At 36.7% G+C, this 14,569-nt stretch overlaps 1 protein-coding gene across 5 annotated transcripts in view; it reads right to left on the bottom strand.

Annotated features, from left to right (window-relative positions):
* GLRA3 (glycine receptor alpha 3) overlaps positions 1-14,569 on the bottom strand; it is a 152,646-nt gene that overhangs the window by 93,976 nt on the left and 44,101 nt on the right. For all 5 annotated transcript variants that reach the window (XM_055577690.1, XM_055577689.1, XM_055577686.1 and 2 more), the window contains one exon: positions 2,775-2,998. In XM_055577690.1, coding sequence (XP_055433665.1) covers positions 2,775-2,998 — 224 coding nt within the window. The remainder of the gene's footprint in view (positions 1-2,774; positions 2,999-14,569) is intronic.

Below are 14,569 nucleotides of genomic sequence, written 5' to 3' on the forward strand. Positions count from 1 at the left end.
ACTTTTCAATTTTATGCAGTGGAGAAGAAAATGGCAACCCAGTCCAGTATTCTTGCCTGGAGAAACCCAGGGACAGAGGAGCCTGGTGGGCTGCGGTCTATGGGGTCGCACAGAGTCGGACATGACTAACATGACTTAGCAGCAGCAGTGCCATGAGGTCTATTTGTGACAAATTCTCTTAATTTTCCTTTATCCAAGAATGTCTCATTTCCCCTCCATTCCTAAAAGATATTTTCACCAGGTGAAAGTGAAAGTGTTAGTTACTCAGTCGTGTCCAACTCTTTTTGACACCAGGCTCCTCTATCCATGGAATTCTCCAGGCAAGAATACTGGAATGGGCTGCCATTTCCTTCTCTAGGGGATCTTCCCGACCCCAGGATGGAACCCAGCTCTCCCACATTGCAGGCAGACTCTTTACCAACTGAGTCGCCAGGGAAGCCCTTCACCAGGTACAAAGGTCAGTATAGTCAAACTTATGAATTTTCCAGTAGTTATCTATGGATGTGAGAGTTGGGGCATAGCGAAGACTGAGCACTGAAAAATTCATGCTTTTGAATTGTGGTGCTGAAAAAGACTCTTGAGAGTCCCTTGGATAGCAAGGAGATCAAACTAGTTAATCCTAAAGAAAATCAACCCTGAATATTCATTGGAAGAACCGATAGTGAAGCTGAAGTTCCAGTACTTTGACCACCTGATGCGAGGAGCTGACTCACTGGAAAAGACCCCGATGAAAGGAAAGACTGAAGGCAGGAGAAGAGGGTGGCAGAGGATGAGATGGTTGGATGGCATCATCAACTCAATGGATAGGAGTTTGAGCACGCTCCAGGAGAAAAGGAAGCCTAGTGTGCTGCAGTCCAGAGAGTTGTCAAGAGTCAGACACAAGTGAGTGACTAAACAAGATTCCAGGGATACCAGTTCCTTTCTTTCCGCACTTTAAAAATGCATGCCTTTTTTTTGGTTTCTATGATTTCTGATCAGAAATTAGCCATCATTTCAATTGTTTTTCCCCTACAGGTAAGGTTTTGTTGCTCTCAATATTATCTGTATTTTTATTTAGTTTTCAGAAATTTGCATGTGATGTGATTTGGTATTAATATCTTTGGGATTTAGGCAGTATCTTAAATTTGTAGATCTATGCCTTTTGCAAAATATATACATTTTAGCCATTAATTCCTTTAATATTTTTTGCAGCTCTATACCTTATTCTCTGTCTCCATCTGAGACTCTAATGACATGAATGTTAGATCATTTGTTATACTGCCACAGGTCCCTGAGGCTCTGTCCTCCACTGGCCCCCAGTCTATCGTTTCTGTTGTTTAGAATGTGTAATTTTATTATTCTTAGAGTTCACTGGTTCTTTCCTCTTTTCACATGGAATAAAAAAATATGAAAATCATATATATTGAGATAAAGAATTAGCATGATTTACAAAACAGCTTTGTATAAAAATGTTTTCAAAATCACTAAGGTACTAAGATTAAATTTTCATTCCTGCTATTTCTATTATATATTATTTCATGGCAAAAATAACAACTATCCCTGATATTGGGCAGATGAACTCAAAATCAAATATACCCATTCCTGGTGAGAAGAAAAGTTAAAAAATAGAAAATAGAGAGGTAAAAATCTAAGGAATTAACTTTCAGGCTATAGATCCAATGCCTAGTTTACCTTGATACTTTTAAAATATGTTACTGGTGATACACGTATTTTTGAAGCAATTGACTATTGCTATAAATAGAGTATATTGTGTCTTCTGAGAAATATGATATGAATTCTGATCCTAACCTTCTGTTCTTTTCAAAAAAAATTAACTAAGTCACTAAAACTAATTATGGAAAATCAAGATAAATTTTTTTAATTTTATTTTATTTTTAAACTTTACAATATTGTATTAGTTTTGCCAAACATCGAAATGAATCCGCCACAGGTATACCCGTGCTCCCCATCCTGAACCCTCCTCCCTCCTCCCTCCTCATACCCTCCCTCAAGATAAATTAAGAGAAAATTAAGATAAATTAATTTAAGAAAATTGAGATAAATCAAGATAAAATTAAAATAAATAAGACAGTCATTTTATTTTAGAATTTTTTCAGATGGAGCACAATTCTTCAAGTAGATTAGTGTAAGTACCTATTTACTGAATTTATACCTATTTGATATTAGGTATAAATAGCAAAGCTGAATTTGAATGAGTTTCAAAGTTCAACTGTCAAGAAATGTTACTACTAATGTTTGTATTTTGATATTATTGCTATGTTTTGGTATTAGCTTTGAAAGGCTACATGGTCTTCTGAGAAATGTATAGTAAATAACTAAAATGTAAATTAGATCTTTTTCTAAAGATTGACCACAGAAGTTCAAGGACATCTTTAAAAAATACATACACCTGATAAATAATTTATGTGAAATGGATCCCAGAGAAGCAAACCTAAATATTACCTCATGTATAAGTATTTAAAGGAAGTATGCATACATAAAAATATAATCACAACATATGATTCAAACTACATTGAATTTACCTTTAAACCACCCACCAGTTTGGCTGATGTAAGAACCTGGGCCATTTATTTTAAAAAGTGGATTTCCAAGAATCACTCATACAGTTCCTGGATCTGGAACTTGGTGTCTTAATGTTGATTAAATATATTTGGGAAATGGTATATCATAGGAACTTAAGTGGAACAATGAAAGCACTTACTCAAACATTTCAAAACACTCACTAAAAGCTAAAAAACAAACAAACCACTACTCTGTTTCACTGAAATGCTCACCTTATTGAATAAAGAACATTCCCATTCTTGAAAATTCGTAACAATTTGTTGTCTGTAGTCACTTCATGAAAGTTGGCTCCCTTTTCATTGGCAAAGAACAAATCAGGTTTCCAAATGGAATCCAACATGGAAGGGTCTAGGTCTAAGGAGTCATCAGGGTATTCACTGTATGCAAGACGCGGGTCATTCCATTTCTGACGAAGAAAAATATTCACTCTGTAATCCTGTGACAAAAGAAAGAAAGAGGGGGAAAGGCCTGTTTTTAAATGCTTTGAATTGTATGTGTTAGTCTTTCGGCTTCTCTGCTGCTGCTGCTGCTAAGTCGCTTCAGTCGTGTCCGACTCTGTGCGGCCTCACAGACGGCCTCCTACCAGGCTCCCCAGTCCCTGGGATTCTCCAGGCGAGAACACTGGAGTGAGTTGCCATTTCCTTCTCCAATGCATGAAAGTGAAAAGTGTAAGTAAAGTCGCTCAGTCGTGTCCAACTCTTAGCGACCTCATGGACTGCAGCCTACCGGGCTCCTCCATCCATGGGATTTTCCAGGCAAGAGTACTCTGAATTATAGCAAAAACTGCTGACATCCTTGTGAGATTTCCATACCCCTCAATCCTCAGTCATTACCACCAAGAGTCTCTAGTTCTGAGGCTTTGCCCATGTTTCTACATGCCTCCAGAGAAAAGGCCACAGAAGAGCATACTTTTATCATGCTTATATTTTGCTGTTCCATTCTAATTTTACTCTCTTGAATAAAATACTGAATTGCTATTGGACACGCAGAATAAAATATTTTAGAATCACTTCTTTTAGTAGGTGTCCATTAGCATCCAGAATGCATTTAGTAAAATTTTCTTGAAAGCTGCCTATTTTGTAAAAATAAACATATGTATTTTTTACAATAAAGCCCCTTTTTCTCATATTTAATGTATCACAAAGGTTCTATGAAACTGCTGAAGTGGTAAAAATAAAAGGTGGTTTTGAAATAATAAAGGAATGTTATTGCCAGTAATCCTTTAAGATTTGACTTATGAGATTTTCCAATTAGATCTTTCATAGTTGAAGGCAATGGCACCCCACTCCAGTACTTTGCCTGGAAAATCCCATGGATGGAGGAGCCTGGTAGGCTGCAGTCCATGGGGTCACTAAGAGTCAGACATGACTGAGCGACTTCCCTTTCACTTTTCACTTTCATGCATTGGAGAAGGAAATGGCAACCCACTCCAGTGTTCTTTCCTGGAGAATCCCAAGGATGGGGGAGCCTGGTGGCTGCCATATGTGGGATCACACAGAGTCGGACACAACTGAAGTGACTTAGCAGCAGCAGCAGTTATTAATGAAAGAAAAGTCAAAGATTCCAATCAAATTCTTGCTTATAGTTTCCAGACTAAAGTTCAGTTCAGTTCAGTCCTCACTTGTGTCTGATTCTTTGCGAACCCATGAACCACAGCATGCCAGGCCTCCCTGTACATCACCAACTCCTGGAGTTTACCCAGACTCATGTCCATTGAGTCGGTGATGCCATCCAACCATCTTATCCTCTGTCATCCCCTTCTCCCCTTGCCCTCAATCTTTCCCAGCATCAGGGTCTTTTCAAATGAGCCAGTTCTTCTCATCAGGTGGCCAAAGTATTGGAGTGTCAGCTTCAACATCAGTCCTTCCAATGAATATTCAGGACTGATTTCCTATAGGACTGACTGGTTGGATCTCCTTGCAGTCCAAGGGACTCTCAAGAGTCTTCTCCAATACCACAGTTCAAAAGCATCAATTCTTAGGTGCTCAGCTTTCTTTATTATCCAACTCTCACATCCATACGTGACTACCGGAAAAACCATAGCCTTGACTAAGGTACAGAGTGACAAAGATTGACAAAAATGTGTTTGTGTTGTATTTGTACACAGTATGTATGTACTATCTATGACCATAAAATTTTGAAATGAGCAAATAAACATGCAGACTTAGTACAAGCATAAGTAAAATGAACATTTTTAAGAAAGCTTCATTTCCATGGAAGATAGCTAAGGCTGGAGATATTCAGAGAAACAATATCTGTTTTCATCTATTTTATCATTCTTTACATACCAAATAACCAGTCACCAGAATTGAATAACCAAACAATCAGAAAAAATGCTTCCATAATATTAGACCCAAAGATTGCTTATCTTGCAATGAGGTCAAATTCAGAGTTTGAAGTGCATGTTACAAATACATATGTTCCCTTGATCATTATTTTTGCACTGGGACTCTTATATTCTAACTGGAGCTGAGTTACACACCAGATAGTACTTTTCTGCTTTCTAGTTGCCCCATGTATCTTCCAAAGTGACAATGGAGCAGAGATCACTTCAACTTTCTACCACAAAACTCACATTGATGTGGAAATCTCACAAGCCACTAGGATGGGTCATCCTCCCCTAGCATAGGGCTCAGAGCCTACGAAGTACAGTTTCATGGCTGGTGGTCAGCTCCCATATCCCTCACTGTCCTGTAGTCTGTGCCTCCACCCTAACTACCACCAAACGCATCAGTGATGGGACTAGCGTCAGCCTTCGCCTGATCTATAGGGAAAGACTAAAACAAGGCATGTTATGATGATATCTGCCAGGAAAAGTAACTGATTATTCCTTTAAGACTGATTTGTAAGACATTTTTTTAAAAGCTGACGTATTTTTATATTGTAACTAATTTATTGACGGACTACTCTGCGATGCTAAGAGTACTTTCAAGCTGCAGTGTATGTGATAAGGTGGCGCCAGTGGCAAAGAACCCACCTGCCAATGCAGGAGACTTAAGAGACATAGGTTTAATCCCTGGGTCGAGAAGATTCCCCTGGAGAAGGGCATGGCAACCCACTCTAGTATTCTTTCCTGAAGAATCTCATGGACAGAGGAGGGTCACAAGAGGAGGGTCCATGGGGTCACAAAGAGTCAGACATGACTGAAGTGACTTAGCCTGCCCCTATGTGATAAAATTTGATTGACTCTCCTCATCTTTATGTGATTGATTTAGTGATCAGTTTGATACATACAATCGCAGATTCTTCCAGAAACACTTTTTGCTCCAAGAATGAGCTGGAAAAAAAGACATCAAGTAGCCTTCAGTTTGTTTGTAAATCACACAAGGAAAACATCGACTGTCATCTGTCAACACAGCCAAATATTTTCCTGCATCCAGTGTGCTCCTTCTGTGAATAACCAGAACTATCTTTGTTTACTAACATGTCTAGGTCTATGGTTTAGAGCCAGAGTCCAAAGCATAACTGAAAAATGACCATTTCCTGAAAACCCAGAAACTTAGGTTTTAACAGTCCACACAGTTTAGGTTTTGATCTGCCTGCAAATGAACGTTGTGATGGGAAGCTTCCCTATCAAACAATCAGCTTCAGCTTTTTGAAAATAAACTTTTAAGCCCAACTCCTCAAGCCAATGTATCCCTTCTATGCTCAGCAACCTATTATATTCATTATTTTTGAATTCTGAAAGGAAGTGAAAGTGTAGTCTCTCAGTCATGTCCAGCTCTTTGCAACCCCATGAACTGTAGCCTGCCAGCTCCTCTTGTCCATGGAATTCTCCAGGCAGGAATACTGGAGTGGATTGTCACTCCCTTCTCCAGAGGATCTTCCTAACCCAGGGATCGAACCCAGGTCTCCCACATTGCAGGTAGGTTCTTTATTGTCTGAGCCACCAGAGAATCCCTTATGAATCCCGATCATATGTGAAAATGTGCAAAGACAAGGGTATAAAACAACATATTCAAATAACACCACTCTAAAAGAAGAGTAACAACTTGTTTTCCATGTAACTCAATTGAAATAAATTGCTTATAACAAAAGATCATAGATCAAAGAAGGAAACAGCTTTGCAAAACAGAGACAAATAAATGTGTATGCAGCCTATGGAGAAAAAGAAAAAAAAGTTAAATGGATTTACTAAAGTCAGTTTAAAAATTCAGTCATTCCTTGGATATACTTAAAGACTAAGTGTCTTTGTTTGTTTTGGGTGGTTTTCTGTTTTATTTATTTATTTTTATTAACAATTTTGTGGTAGTTTCAGGTGTATTTTATTAATGGGATTTTCCCTGTTCTCCTGGCTCTGCTTCTATAAGGGAGAAAATGTTGAAAGGTCATATGTGAGTTTTTTTAAAAAATGAGATAATACATCATGAGAGTAAAATCAATATTTTTATCTCACATTTCTAAAATCTACCCATTTATTAAATTCATTCCTAAGTCTTATAAGGCAGCTGAATTGACATTTACATGCCTAGAATCATATTTTAGGACAGAGACATTAATGATTCATTTTCCCTAGAAATGTCTTTTGCAGTAATATATATATATATATGCTTGCAAACTCTTAAGAAGTTAATTTTATTTTTTCATCATTTTGCATGTCATATAATTAATGAGTTATTTCTAAATGTTATACCAGTGTATTAATCTTACACAACAGTGATAGAAACATAATCATTATTTCATAAATATATAAAAACTAATTTTGGCATTTTGGAGTTCAAATTTATTATTATTAGAATAGAGTGTATCATGTTATTCTAACTACTTTAAATTAATTGTGCAGGAAAATATTCTGTTGACCAAGTAAAATTATATACCATGTTTGGATTTGAAAATAAGCATCCATTAAAATGTGGTTTAAATTCCATATGTATGTCATATAGTAAATAATTATAGAACCACACTACACTTTCTCTCCTAGTATTTCAAATCTTACATTACGAGATAAAAGTAAATAGTAATTCTATTAGGTAAATATTATAATGATTAATACACTAGGCTCAGGAGTAAATCTTCTTGGTATCAAATGTCAGCTCTCCCAGAGAATAGCTTTCTTTTTCTAAATTAATTTTTACTGGAGTATGATTGCTTTACAGTGTTGTGTTAGTTTCTGCTGCTGCTGCTGCTAAGTCGTTTCAGTCATGCCCGACTCTGTGCGACCCCGTAGACGGCAGCCCACCAGGCTCCGCCGTCCCTGGGATTCTCCAGGCAAGAACACTGGAGTGGGTTGCCATTTCCTTCTCCAACTACTATATAGCAAAGTGAATCAGCTATACATATACATATATCCCCTCTTTTTTGTATTTCCTTCCCATTTCAGTCACAACAAAGTGCTGAGTAGAGTTCCCTGAGTTATACAGTAGGTTCTCACTAGTTACCTATTTTATGTCAATCCCAATCTCCCAATTCATGCCACCCACCTCTTCCCCCCTTGGTGTCCATATGTTTATTCTCTACATCTCTGTCTCTATTTCTGTTTTGCAAATAAGATCATCTATACCATTTTTCTATATTCCACATATATGCAATATTTGTTTCATATACAATATTTGTTTTTACTTTCTGACTTACTTCGCTCTCTATAACAGTCTCAAGGTCCAGCCATATCTCTACAAATGATAATGTAGTACATATATACAATGGACTATTACTCAGCCATACAAAGGAATGAAATCTAGTGAATAGCTTTCTATTCTCTCTGTACCTTGTTTGATCAAAGGTGAGACAGGGATGATTATAACACCACTTCCTCTGATGGGGCTCTTGTGAGCACTGGATTGATCTACGTGAAGTACTTGGAACCCCATTCACTAAATGTTAGACTCTTAAAATTAACAGCTATAGTAAACAGAAATTTGCTTGTATTTTCTGTCTAAATTACTTTTGAAGTACTAGTGGCATTTTTATTTGAATTTGGGATAACTGAATTTTCCATGGAAGAATACGGGATGGATAACTGTAATGCTGAAATCTGGTGAATAATATCTTTGAAAATTTGCAAGACTATTATGATAAACATCATTAACTTTTGTATTTCAACATTTCTGTATTTTTATATTTCTGTGTTTATTCCATTGCCCCTCCTCTCCCTTTATATACAAACATAGATACATACACACATATTAAATTTGTTCTGAGTATATAAGGCCCTTTTCCATCACAGTAAGTACAGCTTACATTTCACTCTGTGCCGATGTTACACTAGGTGCCCCATGGATTACTTCTACTATCCTCAGGGAAAATCTGTAAGTGTTATTAGGTGTTCTTAGGTTCTATAGGTGTTATTAGGTGTTCTCCATAACTTCACAGGTATGGAGAACAGAACAAAGACGCATTAAGTAACTTCAGCAGGATTACAGACCTATCAATGGCAGAGCTGTAATTCAGGCCCAGAAGCTGTGTTTCCAGAGTTTTAATGATGTACTTACTGACTGTGTGATCCACAGCCATTTATGATTCCCCTGTATGCAAACCAAACATTTTATAAACAAATACAGATTCTGGTCTATGTGGTTAATGGTGGGGATTTTTTGGTAAGGAATTTGGGGATTTACTGATCAACATGCTCTCTGATGGGAAATTACAAGCACTAAGTCTAAGTATGCCCAGACTAAATAATAGTTGCCACTCTGTCATTTCTCCATAAAAGGTACCCTGGTGGGAGAACAAATTTAGTGGAAAACATAACCCTATGTATTAGATCAGCTAAAATGACATATAGAATATTATTTTCATCTTTTGCCTTCAGTTCAGTTCAGTTCAGCCCCTCCGTCGTGTCCGACTCTTTGTGACCCTTTGAATCTCAGCATGCCAGGCCTCCCTGTCCATCACCAACTCCCGGAGTTCACCCAAACTCATGTGCATGAAGTCGGTGATGCCATCCAGCCATCTCATCCTCTGTCGTCCCCTTCTCCTCCTGCCTTCTATCTTTCCCAGCGTCAGGGTCTTTTCAAATGAGTCAACTCTTCGCATGAAGTGGCCAAAGTATTAGAGTTTCAGCCTCAGCATCAGTCCTTCCAATGAACACCCAGGACTGGTCTCCTTTAGGATGGACTGGTTGGATCTCCTTGCAGTCCAAGGGACTTCCAAGAGTCTTCTCCAATGCCACAGTTCAAAAGCATCAATTCTTAGGTGCTCAGCTTTCTTCACAGTCCACCTCTCACATCCATACAGGACCACTGGAAAAACCATAGCCTTGACTAGACGGACCTTTGTTGACAAAGTAATATCTCTGCTTTGGAATATGCTGTCTAGCTTGGTCATAACTTTCCTTCCAAGGAGTAAGCATCTTTTGCCTTATAAGGATGTATATGATTGCTAGCAACTAACTGAAATGACCAATTAGAAAAAAAAAAAAAATAGTAGAGAGAAATAATAGCCTAATGTTAACAAAGCAAGTTAAGTGCTTCTCTTTCCTCTGATCCATAATTCAGTTCATTTTTAAATTCCCTGCTTCAGGAAATTTCTAACCCAGCAACTAAGCCTGCCTCCAACCCTTCCCTGCCCTCCTTCTCTACTCATTCCTGTGTCTCTGTCTCCTCCTTCATCTTTCTCATCCTGCCCCTCACTCACACACACGCACACGCCACACCCAATCTTACTACCTCTTTAGGACCTGCTGCCAAGTTCCTGTTTTGTGGTTGTGTGCAGGTGTTTTTACATTGTATTGTTACAGATCCAAAAAAAAAAAAAAGATGTCAACAATGCTAGCACTGTTGATAACTTGATACCTTTGCTTTTTTTTTTCTTTTTCCTACACACTGTCACACAGTTGAAATTCTATCCTTCCTGCACTTTTGCATCTTTCATTTCACTTAATGTATTTTAGCATTTCTTGGTATTCTTATTCATCATTCCAATGGCTATATGATGCACTTTTTTTACACAAATACTTTTTCATATGATTGGATAGGATCTAGTACATATGGAATTATGCAAGTTGTGAAAAAACTTAAGTGCTCATTTATTTTCAATAGCCAAATAAATTTTTGCTTTATGTCTCAATAAATCTGAGCAAGAATTAGTATAAAATACTTATAAAGAATCTGTGGAGCATATTACCAGAAGATAATATTTCTGAGAAGAAAGCATTTAAATAAGAAATTAATATCAAAGACACTTAAAAACTCCATGTATTTGGAAATTAAATGTTCACTTTTAAATGATGGGTTTATCTAAGAAGCCATAACAAGGAAAATTAGAAAATATTTGTAACAGAATGAAAATGAAAAAAGAATTTATCAGAATTTGTTGCATGCAGCTGAAGCTGCCCAATGCAACTAAATACAGTGTGGAATCTTGAATAAGGTATGAAAACAAATAATGGACACTAGCATAAATTTTTGTGAAATTTGAATAAAATCTGTACTTTAGTTAATAATACTGTATCACATATTAATTTCCTGGGCTTTTTAAAAACAACATAGTATTTATATTCTCAGAATTGGATTAGAAGCTTCAAGTCTTATTCAAAAATTTTTTTAATAAAAAATTACTTTTGGGAAACAAAAAGGCTTTTAAAAAGCTAAAATAATAAGCTTTCCACACTTTAAGCAGTAAAATTAAATGCCAGAGTCAATGGAAATATATCAAAGTTTTCAGTGAATATAAATTGGAAATCTAGGATTCTATTCATACTCGCGATTGTAGCTGTGGTTTAGTTGCTAAGTAGCATCTGACTCTTGCAGCCCCACAGACTGAAGCCACCAGGCTCCTTTGTCCGTGGGATTCTCCAGCAAGAATACTGCAGTGGGTTGCCATTTCCTTCTCCACTGTTCATACTTAGTCTAACTTTATTGAAGCGTTCAATGGCTAAGTCAAAGATCTCTCTTGGTAAATGTCATTTTTCACTTAAAAATATGTGGGTTATTCTCAAATATCTTTTGATATTGATTTTTAACACATTTCCACAGAGATAAGAGAACAGACTCTGTATGATTTCAATACCTTTAGACCATGACATTTTTGCACCTTGTTTTATGTCCCTGGATATGTTCCAGTGTCTCCTGGTATATAATCAATGGGAACTTGAATAGAATTTGTATTCTGCTGTTGTGTGAAACTGTATAAATCTTAATCATGTTGAAAAAAAGAAGATTTTTCTAAAACAAGACTTTGAAAATGGTATTGCAAAAATAGTCATCATGAAACAGAACAAGAAACACCAAACAGGGTATTTTTTTCTGGATCACTTGAATATTTCCCAATTGACTGTAAAACTTATCATCTAAAATTGGGTTTATAGTGGCAATTATTACTGCCTTTCTTATTTATAATTTGATTTAATGAGACTGGCTTGACAAATTATACATTTGCATACTAAATTTTGAAAAGGATGTTCTTTCCCAGGTTAAAGAGATGAGTTGCTATCCCATTTTTAAAGATATGATGATGTTATCAAAGATGTTGTTATAAAGTGGTACTTAGCTTGATTAAACTATTGGAAATTTATTTTACATTCATGTAATTTTTAACTTGATAAAAATTTTGCCCCAGCATATAATTCTTCAGTTACTTTCCGCAAAAAGTAAGATGTGAATACTTAATGGTACATACATGTATTTGAGCATGTGTATGTTGAAAAGTTAAGACATAATATATTTATTTTCCATATGTTGAAAAGTTGAGATAGAATATATAAAGATCGTAATGACCCAGATAACCATACGGGTGTGATCACTCACCTACAGCCAGACATCAAAAAGACTGTGAAGTCAAGTGGGCCTTAGGAAGCATCACTATGAACAAAACTAGTGGAGGTGATGGAATTCTAGTTGAGCTATTTCAAATCCTCAAAGATGATGCTGTGAAAGTGCTGCTCTCAATGTGCCAGCAAATTTGGAAAACTCAGCAGCGGTCACAGGACTGGAAAAGCTCAGTTTTCATTCCAATCCCAAAGAAAGGCAATGCCAAAAAATGCTCAGACTACTACACAATTGCACTCATCTCACACACTAGCAAAGTAATGCTCAAAATTCTCCATGCCAGGCTTCAACAATACGTGAACTGCGAACTTCCAGATGTTCAATCTGGGTTTAGAAAAGGCAGAGGAACCAGAGCTCAAATGGCAAACATCCACTGGATCACAGGAAAAGCAAGACAGTTCTAGAAAAACATCTATTTCTGCCTTATTGACTACAGCAAAGCCTTTGATTGTGTGCATCACAACAAACTGTGGAAAATTCTTAAAGAGATGGGAATACCAGACCACTTTACCTGCCTCATGAGAAATCTGTATGCAGGTCAAGAAGCAGCAGTCAGAACTGGATATGGAACAATGAACTGGTTCCAAATTGGGAAAGAATTACACCAAGGCTGAATATTGTCACCCTGCTTATTTAACTTATATGCAGAGTACATCATGAGAAACACTGGGCTAGAAGAAGCACAAGCTGGAATCAAGATTGCTGGGAGAAATATAAATAACCTTAGATACACAGATGACACCGCCCTTATGGCAGAAAGTGAAGAGGAACTAAAGAGCCTCTTGAAGTGAAAGAGGAGAGTTAAAAAGCTGGCTTAAAACTCAACATTCAAAAAACTAAGATCATGGCATCTGGCCCCATCATTTTATGGCAAATAGATGGGGAAATAATGGAAACAGTTGACAGACTTTATTTTCTTGGGCTCCAAAATCACTGCAAATGGTGAGTACAGCCATAAAATTAAAAGACACTTGCTCCTAGGAAGAAAAGCTATGACCAACCTAGACACCATATTAAAAAGCAGAGACATTACTTTGCTGACAAAGTTCCATCTAGTCAAAGCTATGGTTTTTCCAGTATTCATATATGAATGTGAGAGTTAGGCCATAAAGAAAGCTGAGTGCCAAAGAATTGATGCTTTTGAACTGTGGTATTGGAGAACACTCTTGAGAGTCCCTTGGACTGCAAGGAGGTCAAACCAGTCCGTCCTAAAGGAAATCAGTCCTGAATATTCATTGTAAGGACTGATACTGAAGCTGAAACTCCAATACTTTGACCACCTTTTGGGAAGAGATGACTCATTGGAAAAGACCCTGATGGTGGGAAAGATTGAAGGCAGGAGGAGAAGGGGACAACAGAGGATGAGATGGTTGGATGGCATCACTGACTCAGTGGACATGAGTTTGAGCAAGCTCCACGAGTTGGTGATGGACAGGGAAGCCTGTCATGCTGCAGTCCATGGGGTCACAAAGAGTCAGACGTGATGGAGTGACTGAACTGAACTGATGTTCAAAAGTCCAAATAGAATATATTTATTTTAGCCAAAAACTCAACAGAATTTATTCAAGTTAAAAATATTTAAAGATCAAAGTTATTTAGAGTTGTCCAATAAATATTTATTTATCATGTACTGCTAACCTGGAATTTAGTTAAATGCTGATGATACAATATTGAAAGATAATGGCTGCTGTCAATTTGTTCACTCTATTATAAAAGACAAACTGTAAACATAATTTTTTCCATTAAAAGTGCTATGTTGAAGTGCACAGCAAGCTATGGAAACACAGGGAAGAGATAGCTATTTTATTATGACAATATTTTACTAAAGACAAAAACAGACATGAGTATGCATGGACTTCAGTTGGAATGCTATATCAAGAATAGAAAATGAGCATATAGAATGCATTTTAAGAAATAAAAGATAAAGTTGATAATAGGAAGCTATAATACCAGATATATTTTTAAAATAATCAAGTAGAATAATAAATGAATGAAAATATACAATTGTTGATATTAAAGATATAGTGAATATGTAAAAGCATATAAGAATCATTTGAAAATAGAATTTGAATTGAATCTACAGCTAAAGAAATAGCCCATGTTAAAATAGACAAAAGATAGTTTCTTAGTTGAGGGGAAGCAGGGAGTGACATGAATTTTAGGGAAAAATAAATATCCGAAAATCTTTGTGATGATGGTTACACAACTGTGTGAATACTAAAAGTCACTTAAGTCTATACAATTTTAGCTATAGATTAATCATCTGGCATGTGTACAGTAAGCACTTATCACCTATACTGGAA

This window comes from Bubalus kerabau, chromosome 4 (genome assembly GCF_029407905.1).
Source record: "Bubalus kerabau isolate K-KA32 ecotype Philippines breed swamp buffalo chromosome 4, PCC_UOA_SB_1v2, whole genome shotgun sequence".
Taxonomy (NCBI): domain Eukaryota; kingdom Metazoa; phylum Chordata; class Mammalia; order Artiodactyla; family Bovidae; genus Bubalus; species Bubalus kerabau.